This window comes from Carassius gibelio, chromosome B23 (assembly GCF_023724105.1).
Source record: "Carassius gibelio isolate Cgi1373 ecotype wild population from Czech Republic chromosome B23, carGib1.2-hapl.c, whole genome shotgun sequence".
NCBI lineage: Eukaryota > Metazoa > Chordata > Actinopteri > Cypriniformes > Cyprinidae > Carassius > Carassius gibelio.
Genome location: NC_068418.1, coordinates 4,499,985 through 4,518,333, shown reverse-complemented (window position 1 = coordinate 4,518,333; position 18,349 = coordinate 4,499,985). Strand labels below are relative to the sequence as shown.

Sequence of the window (18,349 nt, the reverse complement as noted above, 5' to 3'; positions counted from 1 at the left end):
CACCCCTTCTTCATTACACTTTTCGTTTATTTTTTTATTTTTATTTTATTTATTTTTATTATATATATATATGTATGTATGTATGTATGTATATATATATATATATATATATATATATATATATATATATATATACTTATGTTAAATGCAAAAAATACATTTAAATATTTAGATTTATTTTGAAGAAAAAAATCTGCACTGTTATAAAGTGTCATGAAAATAAGTATAAAATGTAATGCTTTGTTTCTGAGACAGAAAGAATAGGGAGAAATGAGTGGGAAAGAGGATATGGAAATATTGCGAGATAATCAGAGATCCACGCAGAAGGGAGGAGATCCTACATGATGCTTAAAATACTTTAAAAAATAGCTTAAAATATTTTAAAGGAGAGTTGAGTTTTGCAGTAGGGGAGATATAATCATCATTCAACAACTGTTTTAGCAGTTTTGAATGGACAGCAAAGTTTGTCTTGAAAATGTCCAACATGCAATTTGTATATTAATTTTTATGATATCACGCCATGGGTGGCAAATATCACAAATTTACACTACAATTCAGTAAAAAAAAAAAAAAAAAAAAAAAATTCATCAGGGCATTTAAAGTGCAGTTTTTCTTTTTAGTATTTACAGAGAACAGCATTGCACCATTCGACGAAAAAAGCATAGGATAGTGCACAAGTGTGTGATGGGACTCACCTCATCTCTGATTTGGCCTCTGCCATAATTCTCTGTTCATGGGTATGAGGTCACAACAAATTCAACTGTTATATATATATATATATATATATATATATATAAATGATTAATTACAAATAAATTATATTAATAAAAGTTGAAATACTTTGAACAGATGGCATCAACAATAGCACATACCACCGATTAACATCCTTGGCATTTACAGTAGGTTTATAAAGGTACTGTATGTGATTTTGATTGACTGTACTAAAGCATTTGCTGTTAGTGTGTCCTCAATCTGGCCACCCACGTCAGCATCAAGTCTATGGAGGAGAGGGCGGGAGAAACAACTTTTTTCAATAAAATCATTTTCCCTATGAAGAAACTAAAGGGAGTTGTTTTATTTTTGGAAACCAAGTGTTGGGTCACCTCTTAAACCTGTCCTGCAGTACCCCCTGCCAGGCACATTTTGCATGTCTCCCTCATCAGTCGCACCTGCTTCAGCTCATCACTGGAGACTACAAGACCTGAAGTGGGTGTCAGATATAGGGACACAACATGTGTGGGGGAATCCAACCACTGACCTAGCACATGTATTTGCAGACCACGGTTCAATGTGCTCAAAATCCAAGACGATGTCTAAAATCTAGCACACCAAAAACACTTTAACAGAGATCGAAAATTCATGCATTTAAAATGAGAGATAGCTTTGTTGAGTCTCGGTGCTGGCAGGAGGTGTAGGTGGATACTCATGACTGAAGTGCCCTTGAGCAAGGCACTGAACCCCGTTGCTCCCCGGCGCTGGATCTATAGCTGCCCACTGCTCCGGGTGTGTGTTCACGGTGTGTGTACTTGGATGGGTTAAATGCAGAGCATCAACTCTTGAGTATGGGTTACCACACTTGGCAAATGTCACCACTTTCACTTATTGTCAGCTTGCCATCAGAACTCATTCACAATTTCCATAAACATGCCCAGGGTCACAGACACGTCATACTCAGTCATGTAATGAGAGACACTCCAATGCTCCAGTTTTTATTTTGTCATCAACATAAAAAAAAAAGTAAATAAAAGACTTGAAACAAATGTTTTTTGTGCATTCAATGAAAGTCGACTGTTCCTGTTGCTTGATTCCCAATTTTCTACAAAACATATAATTTTGTATTCTGCAGAAGAAAAAACTACTGAAACCACATAAGGGTAATCACACAACCAGAATTTTAATTTTGGTCGAAGGCACACAATTAGAGACAATCATGTGCACTGGTCAGGTTTTGTGGTTCAGATGTTTAATAAATGAAGTCAGTGGACGTTCCAAAAGATTCGATCTTTTGAGGCTCTGAATTACTTACAAATATACATTTAGAAAATTACATAAAAATCTATGGACAAATGTACACTGCTATTTATAGCTCACTAGAACTTTTTGTCATTGCAAGAGAAAAATATCTGTCAGTAGTTAACATGACCATGTCCTGCTTCTACAATACAAACCAAAACATTTTCCAGTAATCCATTTGAATTGAGGTGGTGCGGGAGGATGAACAAACCTTCAGCCTTTCAAGAAGATTTAAACCGATTTAACAAAAACTGCTTGACTTTCCAGAACAGACGATGAACACACAAATAGTGTACTGGTGTATAACAAGGTCTATTTATGCTTGAACTGGTAAATATTCAAACTTGCAAAGGGGTTGTCTTGTTCCTTTATTCAATCCATTCTAATTCTGAACATTCTGCAAACTGAACTGAAGTCTTTCTTTATTACAATTTTGCAGCACCCGACAGTTTAAATCTGGACTACTCCGCCAAACACTGCAAGACCTGCTCCTATCATTTCTACATAGTCTGCAGCCAAGTGCTCTAGCATCTCCTCTATATTAAAAAAATAATATTTTAAACAAGTCTCCTCTTCAGTATTTTCCTTCTCTGTTGTGTCTTCAGATATGCCATTTCGTCCTCTTGAACACTTGGTTCCTACGGTCTACTTTCACACTCAACACTCTGTTCCTCCTGCAGACGTTTAAAACGGTTACGAATTCTTTGCTTCTCTTCATGAATACAGCATCCATTAACATCTTGTGTGACACGACCTTCTCTTATGTCAAATAGTCCCTGTGACATTCATTCTGAGTGTTCTGTCCGCGCCCCCGGGAGAGGTTCCTCCTAATGGGACCTCCGGGGGGAGTGGGGAGTAGTGGACCTGATAGTCGTAAAGGGCGTATATTAGTCTGTCTGAGCCTGCTCTCCAAATTTGCAGGTGGCCGCCCCAAATGCTTATGCTGTGGTTTTGTGAAATGAGGGGGGGTAGTAGTGGAAGGGTCGGGAAAATCAGATGAATGGGTTTCAGTATGATCATCAAAACGGTCACAGTTTTGAGGTGAAGGTCTTCTCCGTCTATGTAAACCAAGAGATGGTTCTCTTTGGCCCAAAAACTGTTGTGGTGAATCAAAGTTAGGTCCCCTTACTTGTGCATTATTTCTATGACCCCTGGCATAAAATGGGCCCACGATGCCTCTTCTTCGTCCTCTGAATTTTTGAAGCCCTCTTGGTTGACCCTCGATTTCATTATACTGCTGTCCTTCAAACCGGCCATGCATTGCCCCATGTGCTGGGCCCTGAGAGTGTGTTGGAGCCTGTCTTGAAAAACCTGTGTGTATTGGGTCTTCTGCATCCTCTGCAAATGTTTGGGGGCAGTCGGGGGTTTGTGGTTCACAAATATCTTGTGCATAACCACTCGGATTAGCGAGATGTGGCATCTGAGGTTTACTGGTTGGGGTTGTGCGTGGGTCTCTGGCGTCAACCTGTCTCTCCGATGGCCCTTCAGCATTAGGAATGTTCATTAGTTTAGCTGAATTCATTAGATGGGTTCTATCATGCATTACCTGACGTGAACCCCTGTGTCTACCCCTACCTCGCCTAAAAGAACACGGTCTTGGAGACGGGTCTTTTGATCCAATGGGTCCAGCAGGTCCCGGACTCTCAAACATCTCTTCTGCAAATGGTCCACTGGGTTGAAGATCTTTAGTCGGGCCTTCGTACCTCCCAAAACCTGAGGATTGGCCCCTAGGTCCAAAGTTAGTAGAACTACCAGAATTACCATCCCTAGGCGGATCAGCAAATTCAGGACTTCTCCGTTTCATTAAAGAAGGACGCCCTCTCGAAGGCTTCCACTTATCAAAGGTGGAAGGGTGAAAGTGCTCTCTAGGATTAGGAGGTCTGAAATTGCCCTTGTGCACAGGAGGAGGCCCTAATAGTGACTCTCTTTGCTGAAACTGGACTGATTCATCCTCATGAAAATTCTGCCCTTGTTTATAAGATGTGTATTTTTTGTGACATAATCCAGTGGTTTCAGGTTCTTCAAAGTCGCACTCATGTAACTGGTCAGGCCTGGGTTGCTGGCTTTGATGAACCTGATCTGCCGCTTTCCTTGGAAACCTTCTGGGCCTGTGGTTTGGAGGGTTTTGGTGAACAAAACTGGCTGTGGAGAATTCTTCCTGTTTGTGAGATGTATGAGGTGGATTGTTGTTGTCTGCATCAAGCATGAACTTTCCTCTTTTATTTTGAGGCAGTTCTCTGGATGAGAATTGATCTGTGTCAGTTTGTGATACATTTCTATATTGTGAATGGAAAGATCTTTGAGGGTAATCTCCTGAATGTAATTTGTCTGTCTCATTACGTGAATAATTTGGCCTTTGCATTGATGGCATGTTTCTCTTTTGGTCGATCTGGACAGGCTCAGAAAAAGTATCTGTTTGATTATGTGTTGGATTAGTATCATGGTGAAAAACGATCGTCTGAATTCCAGATGGCTGTAACGCTGGTGAGTCTCTGTCTAAAGGCAAGTCTGTAGCCCCATGGGCAAGAGAGGGTGTAGGAAGTAGTGCGGAGTCAGTTTGGTTCTCCCTCTTCATTTCAGACAGGACTGAATGTGTCTGCTTGTTCTCATATGACTTATTTAACAGAGGTTGTGAACAACCCTCCCCAGGATTTTGGAACGTCTTAAGTCCCTGCTTCTGATCAGCCTCGTGTTTTGTATTTGGAGGAGCACCTTTCTGAACTTCTGCCAAGCACCTGTCTTTGCAATTAGCAGCCTCCCCCTCTACTCTAGCACTCTGTCCTGATGTGATTGTGGATTGAATGCTACTGTCTGGCACCTGGCCAGATTCGTGTTGTGCAGATTTGATGTTTTGCTCTGACAGGTCAGTCTTGCGGGACTGGTCACTGTCGTCCTGTGAAGATTTGTCTCTCCGGCTCGAGTGCGAGACGGGGGAGTAATGAGACCTCCGGCGATAGCGTGGGGGTGAAGAGGAGTCTCTGTGATGGTGATAATGCCTCTTCCTTGATGTCGTCACTCCTTTTTTGTCCGAGTGACGTGTGCTGGAGAGATGCCCAGCAGAGTGTCTGCTTCTGTGGTGTTTGTCTGAGTCGTCCTTTGAGGATCTAACTGTCCGTGAAGCTCTTGAAGATGCCCGGTCTTGGTGGTATGACCTGTGTTCCTGCCACGACCTCCTCCTTGATGACCTGTATGTGCTCAGTGTGGACCTTCTACTGCCTTGATTTTTGTGTGCGTACTCTGACTGTGAGCATTTAGTGCTCTTTTGTTGTGCACTTTTAGTGTCTGGTGATCCTTCTTTGGGTTTCCCTTTATCTGTAACTAATTTCTCTTTCTTAGTGGTAAAAGATTTGTTCAGGACTACTTCGTCTGTGTTTAATATTTTCTCTACACTTTCTTTATCTATAGCCTCACATTCAGCATCATCAGCTGGCATATCCTGGCTTGTTTTTCGACACATCCGTGGATCCCTACTCTGATGAATTACTGGACAGTAGGGTATGTTTTCTATGCTTTCCTCTTCATCCCCATCAAACCGTGTTGGTGACATGAGAGCTTTAGAAACAGAGAAATGGGCCATGGAAACACCGATGGCTTCCTTCTGTAGGCGCAGAGTTTCTGTCTGTTCTTCTAGCTGTCTTTTCTGTTCCTCTATCTGCCTGTTCAACTCTTCTAGGATCTTTTGCTGCTCAGTGAATGTTGTAACTGAGGTGTTTTCCTTGTAATGTGACATGTTATTTTCACATACGGAGGACTTGTGAGGTATAGCATTACTTGTGAGGTAACTTTGCATCTCCTCAAACATCGTCTCGTCCTCTGGATCATATGCTATATCACTGCTAACTATAGAGGACTCCTCTGTGTGTTTAGCCTCTGATGCTTTCTGTGTATTATTTCTGACAGTAACAGCACTACCAGCTGCACTGTACTCCTCCTCAGGGTCATAAGGTCTATCATCATCATCATCAGTCACTGCTGAAGGACCTTTAGGTTCAGAAACCTCAGCTGGACTGAAGGAAGCCATGGCCTCATTAGAACATGCTGGATCATACTCCTCAGGATCGTAAGGCCTGTCATCACCTAATATCAATGCATCATCATCTTTGCAAGTCTGTTCTACACTAACACTATCTGTTAATGAGCTTATCTTACACTCTGTGACATCTGAGGGCTGTTTCTTTTGCCCAAATAATGTGTTAAGGATGGTCTGGAGTGGGGTGTTATTGGTGGAGTCTTTGGATGGGCCCGCATGAACGCATGGGCTGGGATTTGGCACGCTGGGGGCCCACAGAGAGCCGGCAGGGCATGATGGGTCTGGTAAAGATCCAGCAGGATTTGAGCTGAGGAGTATGCCAGCATCACAAGCTTTAATGCTATGCTGTCCAGGATCACATAGTGAGATGGGACTGCTGGTTCCCTTCCCATCCGAACACATCAAGGACCTAGGAGTCTTTTCGCCAACATCTTGAGGTACTGCCTCTGGACGCTTCGGCTTTTGACAGACTGCTAACCCCATTAGGAGATTAGGGTGATTCTGCTCAAGCCCTAGGAGAAGTCATAACATAAAACAGGTTAAAATCATGATAGTCTGTCTCTGATGTCAGAACCAGTCAGTCTAATCTGTGTGTGATGTACCTGGTCCATCAATGGGAAGAAGCACTGCAGGGATGGACTGTTTTTTACTCAGAGGAATGAGGTAAAGATCTTTGATGTGTTTACAAATATTAGAAACAACCCCGAATCTCCTACGACTGTTGAAATATGAAAACAGAGAGACATATGCAACCTCTTCCTCTTCAGATGATGGATGGAAGCGGATTAATGACAGCTCCTGCATTCAGAGAAACAGCGCAAATAGATTTTATCAAGGGCATTTGCCTTAATAATGTGATTTTAATATATCTCAATTATTAATCATGAATTCAAAGTCACAGTTTAACCTTTGCCTCTGATGTCTTTATCAAATCAACATATTCCCACACAGTTTGAGGTAATATCCTTCCTCCAATGTGTATGGTGTCTGGTAAGTCCTGAACAGAGAAAATGCACATTTAACACCCACTGACCACATTCATATACAGCAAATTTGTAGAAAATAATAAAAACTATTTTAGCTTTCAATTAGTTAAAGCTTAAAAGGCTAACCTCTTTTAAAAAGTCAGGAGAGCCAGAAATCAAGTATCCCTTTGTGACGAATTTGGCCACAGTGGGCATGTTAAGAAAGCCTTTCCATAAAATATTCTGTTGGGATAAAAACTGTTTTGTCCCTTTATCACATTCTGCCAGCCTTAAGAGAGAGAGAAACACCATGTAATTAATAAAATATGCACCATACAAGAATCATCAACTCATTGTATTAGACATGGTCTAAAAACGGTGTGCATGCACCTTGTGGTTGAGCCATATGCAGTATCCAGAGAAGCGGGCGAAGGTTTCATGAGGATTGATTTGGGCATAGGAGCAGACAGAGGTGCGGACACACGTGTTGGAAGTGTCTCTGTCAGAGGCTCTGGTGTGTTCTTCACAGGAGGCTGCTGCGGGACTGAGGCCGGCTCCGGGACCGCAGACGGTGGCGCAGCTTGTCGGTATTGTGCCGTACGGGGGTCTCTTCTCGAGATGGACACAGTGGGAACTGAAGGTATCAACACAGGAGAGAAGTCTGCTGAGGGTGTCTGTGAGTGTAGGTCCTCCCCGCTGGGAGAAGCAGGGGACTCGATTATATCAGAGTCCAGCGCTTCATCGATCACACGAACAACCCCTGAAGATTTCTCCTCCTCGGTCTCCTCTTTCACCATCGGCATCTTGGGTTTCTTGCTTTCGGGATCATCATCAGTGGATACTTGTCCTGCAGGGAACAAATTCATTTGTAACTAATTGTACTGTAAATTAATTACAATTGCATAATTTCATAATGATTTTTACAATTTCTTAAATTTGCAGGTAAACAAGCAGTGCATGTGAAGGTCATACCTGTACATATCCTGCAATTAAGGTCAAAGAGATGGCGCTTATGTTCTCCTGTCGTGTCTTTCAGCATGCAGCTGATCACATCTGGAGCACCTGAGCATATTTCCTTCGCCTGAGGCAGCTTCAGAGACCATTTCTCCTCCTGAGGGCACACAAAACACTTGATCGCTCACAGAAGAACAGAAAAAAGCCCTAATATAAGGAGATGGTCTCACTATGTGTTCAGGTTCACTTTGTCGCAACAAAAATAGAAAATGATACATTTAGTCCTGGTTCATGTTATCATTTTTAACATTGAACCTACAGATACCGAACCGAACGCAAAAGGGTGAAGTCGCAACCTGACTGGACTGCTTTTATATTTTGTGACTGAACATAAAGCAATGCTGTGTGATGGGCTAAATCTGCTTGTTGGAGGTACATGTAATGGTATTTAAAAATAAAAAAATAAATGTTGCACACAGAAATGGATATCTGCTGCAGGGAGACGGCACCAAACTGTGAAAGGCCATATAACAAGCTGATGTTGCTCGTCACAAGAAGGGAAAGCAGTGGTGGATGATCTGCAGTGTCTAAATCCAGCTAGAGAGCAGCAGATGAATGAAGAAGGTTATGATTCCTTTAAACTAGTATAAAAGTAAGCCTCCGCTCACTGAAGGAGTGCTTGTGCTCGGTGACATCACTTTCTCAGGAGTAGTAGCTGGTTCCTCCACATCCTCAGATAAAAGGCCCAACTCCTCCTTCACAGGGGTCTGAAGCAGTGGATCAGCAGCAGATTCCTGTCAAACACCAGTCAAGAACTGAAATGCTACACACTGGCTGTATCTGAACGTGTGCTCACAGTGCTTTACCTCCTGCTGACTCAACTGAATGAGCTTCGCTGAAGGCATGTGTCCTTTCAAAACCTGATGACACAGCTCCTGAGGACAAGAAACCATCAGAATAAATTAATTCACCACTTCACACATTATGAAACGTTTCAACAGAATAACTGTACACAGAAAATAACCTTGTTTTGGGGATCTTTCAGGGTGAGCACAAGATACTGGTATTTATTGTTATAGTCCTCATCTGTTGTGTAACACACATTGAACATCTCTTTCTCCATGTCCACAGCCATCTTTTCAATTTCACTCTCAGAAATCTTCAAATCATCAGTCTGACTGAACCTGGTGGAGAAAATTACAGCATAATAAATAAAGCGGTTGCTACAAATCTTACAATATAAACTGAATATAGAAAGATTTGACCAATATGTGACATGGCCACCTTACTGATATTATAATATTGTCGTACTATGACAGGCTAAGTTATGCCGAAGCATTCCAAAGACTGTGTTATTTCAATTTAATCTTAAAGGTACATACATCATTTTCTCTATTCCTTTATACCTCCCTAAATGTTGTATTACTAGCAATACCTCCTAAACCTGCTCGGATTACTTCACAAAAGTGCTGTCAAGATACAACCCAACCTGTGTGCTCAATTGTATTTGCTGCAGCTTTATAGGAGTATTCTTTGGCATGTCAGAAAACTTTGACTTTTTGGCAACATGATCTATCCATGATGATTCGAGAGCGATTTATTGACGACCTAATGAACTATCTGGGAGTTCTGGGAGGAAAAGGATCAATTTGGCAATGTATTTTGAATCAGAAGTGAATTGTGTTTTTAATAACCACTGTGTATGTTTCTATAGACTCCATGAGAAGAAACAGATGCCGATGACCACACATTGTATCCCTGTCTTCACACCGCTGGTGCTTGATCACTAATGAGGATTTCTAGCAGGATGTGTGTTTGAATCAAGACGACTATAGACGAGGAAGCTTTCTCTGACCTTCTGCAGAGAACTGTACTGAGCGAGCGGCGAATGTTTTGTCTCATCAGGAGAGGACTGGCTCGAGGGGCCGCAGCGGGCTCCAGCTCCCAGGGGCCGCAGGTAACCACTTCTGCAGCTTTGCTGGACTCGACGGGTGCCTTGGATTCACAGGGCTTTTTAGGGATAGATAAAGCGCTTCTGCCGAGAGCCCCTTTCAGAAGCTCCAGTCGCGGAGAGCCTGGCATGGTTTTCTTTGCTCTTCCTGGAGTGGACTTCTTCATTAGTGGAGCTGCAGGAACCTTTTCAGAAGAGGACACGTCTGGAGTCACATCTGAAGGGTTGATCTGTGGTGTGCTGCTACTGCACTCGACTTCAACTTTCTCTGTAACGGCTGAAAGAAACAGAGAAGGATATACAGATATAAAACACCACAAGAGTATAGACAATTCACTTCAATGGATAACCTTTATTCAACATAACAGCCATTCTTGACCACATGAGAGGTTTCATGGGTGGGAGTATGCCAACTGTGAAAGTGAAAGATTACAATTTATTAACACTTAACACACACACGTTTGGGAAGGTCAGTTTTTTTATGTGCAAACCAGTTTACTCATGTATTAATGATATAAACATTTCATGAATGAAGGTCCATTTAATATACAGTACATTCTGGTATTTTCACTTGTTTGCACACAGTAATTATAACTAACTTATAAACTTATAAAACTGATATTTTAGAAAAGACACATAAATGTAAGTTTTTTGGCATTAATAAAGATTTTAATGAAAAGTAATCATGTTACATTCAAATTTGAGTTCACATGAATGGTATTGTTACTAATATTTGCTGAAGTCATATGATTATAGACTGCACGATAGTACCACGACATATTTTCATGTCTGATCAGGGCGATAACCCCCGGAAACATTGAGGGGGCTATTCCCCCAACAATTCCCCCTTTTCTCAAATATTGCCAATGAGAGAGAGAGAGAGAGAGAGAGATGGCAGTTTTGTGTATGTACATCTATGCATTTCTCTTTTTAGATTGAGTTAAAAACAGATTGTATCCTCTAGTTGCTGGAAAATATAAATGCAGCGATTCAGTATTTAAGCTGTATTTAATGAAATGGATTTGGGAATGCAATCTATTTTGTGAGCTGACCTGAATGTAAATGTGCGTGTCCCTGTGTCTGTGAGGAGGGTATATGACACATACTGGGCTTGTGATCTGGAGCAGGAGAGGATCCCACAGGCTCAACAGCTGCAGCAGAGCACGGACACTCTTCATCCTTTTCTTGCTTGCTCACACATTCTTCCTGAGCCGGCGTCTTACTCATCTTCACCTTGAAAAGCTTTGCAAGAAATGATCGTTTCTCGCTCTGAAATGTAAAAAACAATAGAGTGAACTGAGTACACAGCTACAGTAACAAACTGAATTGATCTGCAATATGATGGGTATCCCTAGAGTCCACCAATGCTGTGTATTTTTTCCATTTAAATATCTGACATGTTTTGAAGTGATGCTCATCATCTGTTCTCTGGTTGATGACTGTCACACTTCACAGTTGATACAGATTTATAAAAGAAGGGCATGCCGAGGCATGTGGATCATCTTTGGTGTGTGGAGTAATCTGGTCAGATGAGTGTAGCTCCAGGAAACCGGTCGCAACTACAATGTTCACATACACACACAGGCATTCAATAGGGTCTGCAAATCTGTTATTCAAAGTCTGATTTAAAACCTTTAGTCAAAAACACAAACACAAATACACATTTATACATATAAACCACTTTATTACAGCGGTTTAATTGCTTGGTAACACAAATTGCTAATCAGCCAATCACATGGCAGCAACTCAATGCATTTATGAATCTAGATGTGGTGAAGATGACTTGCTGAAGTTCAAACCGAGCATCAGAATGGGGAAGAAAGGGGATTTAAGTGACTCTGAACGTTAAATGGTTGTTGGTGCCAGACGGGCTGGATTCACACTCAACCATCTCTAGGGTTTACAGAGAATGGTCCGAAAAGAGAAAACATCCAGTGAACGGCAACTGTGTGTATGAAAATGTCTTGTTTCTGTCAGAGGAGAGGGGGCAGACTGGTTAGAGATGATAGAAAGGCAACAGTAAAGTCAAATAACCACTCGTTACAACCCAGATATGGAGAATCCCATCTCTGAACACACGACCAGTCAAACCCTGAAACAGATGACTACAGCAGCAGAAGCTGGAGACCAAACGCACAAATACACATGTAAATTAGTGAAAGTGTTGATCAAACAAGTTTTAAGTTTTGACTTGAATTCACTAAAAGAGGTGACTGTTCTGAGTGCCAGTGAATTCCTAAGTTTGGGTCAGTAACAGAAAAGGACCTGCCGCCCATTGGAGATAGGCAGAGCCTCGGTACAGAAAGAAGCTCAGAATTAGAAGACCAGAGTGCGCAGGAAGGTTTATAAGAAGAGAGTAGGTCAGAAAGATGGGACAGAGCCATACCTTTAAGTGCCTTAAAGGTGAGCAGAAGAATGTTGTATTGCACACGAATAGATACAGGCTACCAGTGAAGATTAAATAAAATAGGAGTGATGTGAGCAGATTTTTAAGTGAATAATCTGGCAGCAGAATTTTGAATGTACTGCAGACGAATGATGGAGTGAGCTGGTAAACCAGAGAAAAGAGTGTTACAATAGTCTAGACGAGTGGTGATGAATGCACTAATGATTCTGTATCTTTTCTACTCCGAAAAGGACAAAGTTGTGCAATTTGACATAGTTGGGAAAAAAGCAGCTTTGGAGAGTTTGCTAATGTGGTCAACGAAGATTAGTGATGGGTCTAGAGTGACACACGTGTTTCTAACAGCAGCTGATGGAAAAATAGAAATAGCGTTAAGGTTAAAGCAAGAATCAGTTTTATTTCTTTATTAGAGATGGGGACCAAAAAAAAACGCGAGATGGTACCTTGTGTGTTTGAGCACAGTTCAGGCACATTTAAGTCCCATAAGGATAGGAAGCACAATCCTCGCTCTCTTCAGGATTTAACAGGGGTCGCTAGAGAAGTGGATCCATGCCAGCTGAAGAGGACACTGCAGATGTTTCAGGTAGTGTGGAAATGGACACAAAAGGACAAGATTTGTCCAAAAACAGAGCTAAAATTTGCATCCATTTTGCTAAAACTTAAAACTATTTTCATGTTCCTAGTAATGCTTTTGATGAACTTATCACAGATTTGCAATACTTGAACTGTTCTTCATCAGGATCCGTATCGAGGCAAGTTATTCTGGACACCTTCCAGAAACATGATCTTCATGATCATCATAAAAGAGCTTATTAGTTCATCATCATCCAATCCTCTGTTGAAAGCTACTTCTAAAGATTGTCCTTTAGCCAGTGCTTTCAAGCTCATGAAATATTACAGGGATCATTGATAATTGAATCTGTTGAAATGATTCTTCAGTCTGAAAAGAATAGGTATTTCCAATACATACCCATCCTAAATTCATTACAACAGCTGCTTTATCAGAAACAAATATTTCATAAAGAGCAGCAAATCGTAAATGATGGGTCTTCTATCCTTCATAGATGGTCAGCACTATAAAGATGAGTTTCTCTCAGGAACGGAGCTCAGACTCTCCTGGTGTCTGTACATCGATGACTGTGAGCTGTGTAATCCATCAGGAACGTCACACAACAAGCAGAAGTTTATTGGATCTTCAGGAACTTACCACCAGCCTGTAGTTCATGTTTGTCCTCAATTCATCTCGCTCTTATATAAGTGATGATGTGAAGCCTATGGCTTGAGCCTCTTGTGAACGATCTCATCACTTTAGAGCAACATTTGTCAATCACGTTTATCAGAGGCACAGTACAGTGGTTGAGCACTGCTACACACACAGATATCCAGTCAGAGGTCAGAGGTCAGAGGTGGTGCTTTTCCTCTCAGATCTGAAGAGCAGCATGATGGACATGTAGCAGATGCATGTAAGAAAGGAGAAGCATGTTGTGGTGTAGAAATGCTTGTCCTTTATCTAAGAACCTCTCATACTTTTACTGCAGGTGTAGTGCCTGTTGAGTTGGCTGGATGATTCAAATATTTACAAAAGAAGAAATATTTCACCTTTGGACATTCCTGAATCAGCTTAAGTTGATCATTCAAGAGGGGAGATGAAACCACCCACCCTCTCGTGCTCCCACGCACTTTTTCAAGGAAGAAAAAGACTATTGGAGGAAACGCACATGAGAATTGGCGTTTGCTGTGGCTAATAGCATTACCATTCACACTCTTCACCGAGTGCTTACAGAGATCACGCTCACACACGGTAGCGTTTGATCGGGTGTCTCAGCGGATTCATCTAAGCACTGACTGATCCTCTGATCGGTGTCAGCCGTTGGTGAAGAGCATTAAGCAGTGATCATTGAAGCCAATCACAGTCACATTTGTAGAGCACATGAACACTATGGCCACAATAAGCTGAAGTGATTTTCTTGCAGAAAATGCTGGTTTCGTCACATGTTTTTATTTCAGTACCGAAGCCTGTACTTTACCCTAACAAGCACAGAAGAGGTTTTTTTTTTGTTTTGTTTTTTGGAGGAGCTGAATTGTTTAAATTGCTTCTGGTTTTTAAATTAGGGGACAGTTTTGATGTTACCTTTGTCGATGTCACCAACACTTGACATGGAGTTCTGCTGCTTTTTGAGGTGCGCTGCCTTGCTTGAGCAGACTGTTTTACTGTTTGTAAGAACTGAAGCTAAAACTTTTTGCAGTTGTTAACAAATAGAGGCCAGTTTTAATGTTACGGTACTTTTACTGTTGATTCTAAAGATCTGAAATATCAGAAACTGAGTTTAGCATTATTTTAGGGCATGCTGAATTTCAACAGACACTGCATGCCAATGATATTTTTCTAAGTAAGATTATTACAAATTCTCCAAGGCAGTTTAAAAGACCTTGTGAAGAATATTTACTGTCAAATTATTGATCTTGTAGTGTATTTGTTTCAAGGACCTGTGGAATTGAAGTTGTTTTTCAGTTTTTAGCGGTTGCATATTGCAAAACCTTACAAAGAAAAAAAAAATATGCTTGATTATTTAAGTTTTAAACTTGTAGAGCAAAATATTAAAAGTGAATAAAATCAAAAAAAAGTGTTCACCTTACATATTGAAGGTTCATTATTGTAACATAACATTAAGTAAAATTAGCATATAACTAAAATGCAGTAGTGACACATCTGATTGGGTTGTATGTTGTATGTACTGTATGTACAGAATTTCTTTTCTTCATTCAACTATATTGTTACACTTAGAAACTACTCAACACACTTGCGTGGAACCACCTGACACTTTTTTTTTGCAACTCACATTACATAATCAAAAAAGTTTGGTTAATCACGTTATGTTCAAGATATCATTAACCATTTCAAGTTCACATGAAAATTGTCAAATACAACATTTACACACACTTATTTTTTTACGTATAGTTGTTCTGCAGCAAAGGAAGTAAAATTGCCCTTTCAAGTTGATGCTAACAATTCGTACAGATTTATTACTAACAAACCCTCTCATCTATCTTTAAAATGTGGTGTTGGAGCAAATAAAAAAAATTCTGATTGATTTGAATTAAGCAATTTAAGAAAGAAATTAAAATTACCAACAATATCGGAAGAACAGTATCGCATAACAATTTTGTTAATTGAATTCGGGTATCAGATAAAACTCTTCTAACAGATTAGGACAGGATAGTATAGCTAAGGATAACAGACACACACATACACACACACACAAATAAAATGAAAAAATAAATGAAGCCACAGAATAAACATGCTTTTATCATTTCAGTCATACTGTATAGTGTTTGTCTCTCACACATTTAGCATTTTAGTCTTATAATCTCATAAATGTCCTGAGAACAAAGATTCACCTAAAGTGGGAAATAAAGGTATTTTTAACATGAGAACTGTACAGACACAAATAACTGTTTATTACTCAAAACCTGTGCCAATACCACAGCCTGCATCTCTTAGATTGGGCTCCTCAAAGCATCCTATATATGTGGTCATGTCAGGCAAACACAGACTGTTGTTCTTCATTAGTAACATGCCGCTATATAGATGTTGGGTTTTATCCTTAGCTCCTTGCTTCTTATGTAGAGAACAGGTTCAGTATGCTGCACTCTTTCGTGTTATATACCTTTAGTGTCCATTCATGTTTATTTCGTTTTACAGTAGTACATAGAGATGCACCAATCATGATTTTTCATGGCCGCTTCAGATACTGATTTTTCTTTCTTTAAGCAACAAACAAGAAAGAAGGAAAGTATGCATACACAAGATATTTATTTGGTATTTATTTGGCCAAACTGGCTTTTGACTACTGAAAACAATAACCATCTGAAATTAACAGCAGTAACTGTACAGCAAGCAGCCTACATTCAATACAAACTTAGATGGTACAGACATCAGCTTTTAGCTTTTGTTTCTGAATTGGGTTGAAACTACAGAGAACTGGCCTTAAATTAAAGATTAGCTGTAACCATGTGAAATTAAAGACAATAACTGCATAGCTCTACAATCCACACAACACAATCAACACACATTCAATAAGATGTTTCTTGATCAGCTTTCAGTATTTTAGTTTTTAAATCTGGTTTTAAATAAAAAAAAAAGGTCTTTACCAGTGAAACTAAAAAGTATGCTTTATAAATAAATTATTCCAAAATGTTAAAATCAAATAACGTTGGTGCGAGTGAATGAAATGAAACACTGTTCTCGGTGTGCTACAGCAGGTGATTTGTAATCAAATTAATTCAATGTAATTTTAAGGTAAAATAAAAATAATAATCCTATACAGAACTCACGTTTACTTCTGGCTTCTCAAACGTGTTTGAAAGTAAAAAAAAAAAAAGAAAAAAAAAGAAAGGATTTCAGTTTTGTCAGTTTAGTCTGTTTGGTTTCTCATCCAACACGTGAGAAGTTGAGCTGAACATCCTTCACGGTCTCCTCTTGTGCAGGGACAGGTACAGTAAGCTCATGCAGGGAAAGGCTCTTATGTGTGCGTCAGTACACCAAAGCTGTTCTCTTCCTGCGATCTGTGCCTCAGACGTGTAGCTCTGCACTTCCAGTGTTGAACGGCTGCCGTGTCCTGCGCACAGCTTTCCAAATACTTCCACACAACTGACATGATCACCAATGATTACCATGTAGTCTGTGCACGCTAGTGATGCGCGGGTCGGGGGTTTTCAGCCTGCAGGTCCCGCTTTTATGAAATTATTTGGCCCGCCCCGCAAATAAAGTACAATTTCTGGACCCGCCCCATGCATCGGGGAAATCACGGAAGTTACGTTGCTACTTAGACCTTCGTATCGCAAACTTATCAATATAGACTATAGGTAATTGCCCTATGATGGTTCGTTCGTGAACCAATCTTTTAGGTGAACGAATCGTTCTCGTTTACGTAATCCTCTGACCATAGACCGTAAACAGGAGAACTTACAGTTTAAGTTGAGACTTAACTAACTTAACTAAAGTGTCAATTTTCCTTTCGTTTTCTCTAAGAATTAATGAAATTACAGAATTTTAAGAAAAATGCAAACAGTTGGGTGTTTTTTTTTACTGTGTACTCAAACAGGTTTTTGAGTTTGGATATTTTCTTTAGAAAGTTGTGTCTAGGTGTTTTACACTTCCAAATAAAATGTTGTTTACATATACCATTCCCCAAGCAAGCTAAAGCCATTACAATATTGTTATCGGCGCTTTTAAGAGAAAAACAGGCCTATTTCGTTTACTAACAATAGAGATGTGTCCAAAAACATTTTAATTAGTAAAGAAAACGGAAAGTGTTTTATAACAAAACCAAGCAAAAAAGTTTTTTTTCTTCTTCTGAGAAATGTATTTTCAATCCGAGTATGAACAATAAATACAAACCATGCAGAACAAATTGTCTTCAACAATACAGTGCAAAAATACGAAAATACAGTTCACAAACTACACACTAAATGAGCAAGAAATATTCAGAGTGCAACAGAAAAAAAAAATCTTTATGAGCTATATAATTATAGATTTACATAATATATCTAATATAAATGATCGCTGGCTGTAATCTGCGTCAGAATAGATTTTACCGGGACACTGCCCATCGACCCAAGACCACATCTCAGTGCTTTATCAGATATGTACCGCCGTTTCATCCTTAGTTTTGATTTATGTCAAAGTACATAGTGTCGTGTGTGTTTTTGTGCTTTTTCATAGTTTTCTCATGCAAATGTGTTACTGTGTGTTTGTTTTCATGCACTCGTGACAGACTTCACTTTCACTGTGTTTGTTCGTATTTCCCCTTGGAATTATAAGGTTCTATCTGACATTTTTGTCACAATTGAGTTATTCACATATTCTTATTCTGTGACAACTTATTTACATTATGTGATGGTTTTTTTTAAGTTGTGTAAAATTTTGGGACTTTATTGAAAAAACAAAAAGGTTCGATCTACAAAGTCGAACTCTAACTTGGCTCTATAAGGTTCTATCTGCGTGAGCCAATCAGCACTTCGAATGCACA

At 40.0% G+C, this 18,349-nt stretch overlaps 1 protein-coding gene across 4 annotated transcripts in view; it reads right to left on the bottom strand.

Moving 5' to 3' along the window:
• Positions 1 to 1,680: 1,680 nt before the first annotated feature.
• si:ch73-181d5.4 (death-inducer obliterator 1) overlaps positions 1,681 to 18,349 on the bottom strand; it is a 29,545-nt gene continuing 12,876 nt past the window's right edge. For 3 of the 4 annotated variants that reach the window (XM_052593489.1, XM_052593488.1, XM_052593490.1), the window contains 11 exons: positions 10,966 to 11,182; positions 9,818 to 10,190; positions 8,987 to 9,146; positions 8,829 to 8,897; positions 8,631 to 8,756; positions 7,981 to 8,119; positions 7,399 to 7,855; positions 7,156 to 7,297; positions 6,951 to 7,040; positions 6,646 to 6,841; positions 1,681 to 6,555 (listed from right to left, as the gene is read on the bottom strand). In XM_052593489.1, coding sequence (XP_052449449.1) covers positions 2,774 to 6,555; positions 6,646 to 6,841; positions 6,951 to 7,040; positions 7,156 to 7,297; positions 7,399 to 7,855; positions 7,981 to 8,119; positions 8,631 to 8,756; positions 8,829 to 8,897; positions 8,987 to 9,146; positions 9,818 to 10,190; positions 10,966 to 11,182 — 5,751 coding nt within the window. In that variant the 3' untranslated portion in view covers positions 1,681 to 2,773. The remainder of the gene's footprint in view (positions 6,556 to 6,645; positions 6,842 to 6,950; positions 7,041 to 7,155; positions 7,298 to 7,398; positions 7,856 to 7,980; positions 8,120 to 8,630; positions 8,757 to 8,828; positions 8,898 to 8,986; positions 9,147 to 9,817; positions 10,191 to 10,965; positions 11,183 to 18,349) is intronic. The other variant, XM_052593491.1, reaches the window with a different exon arrangement.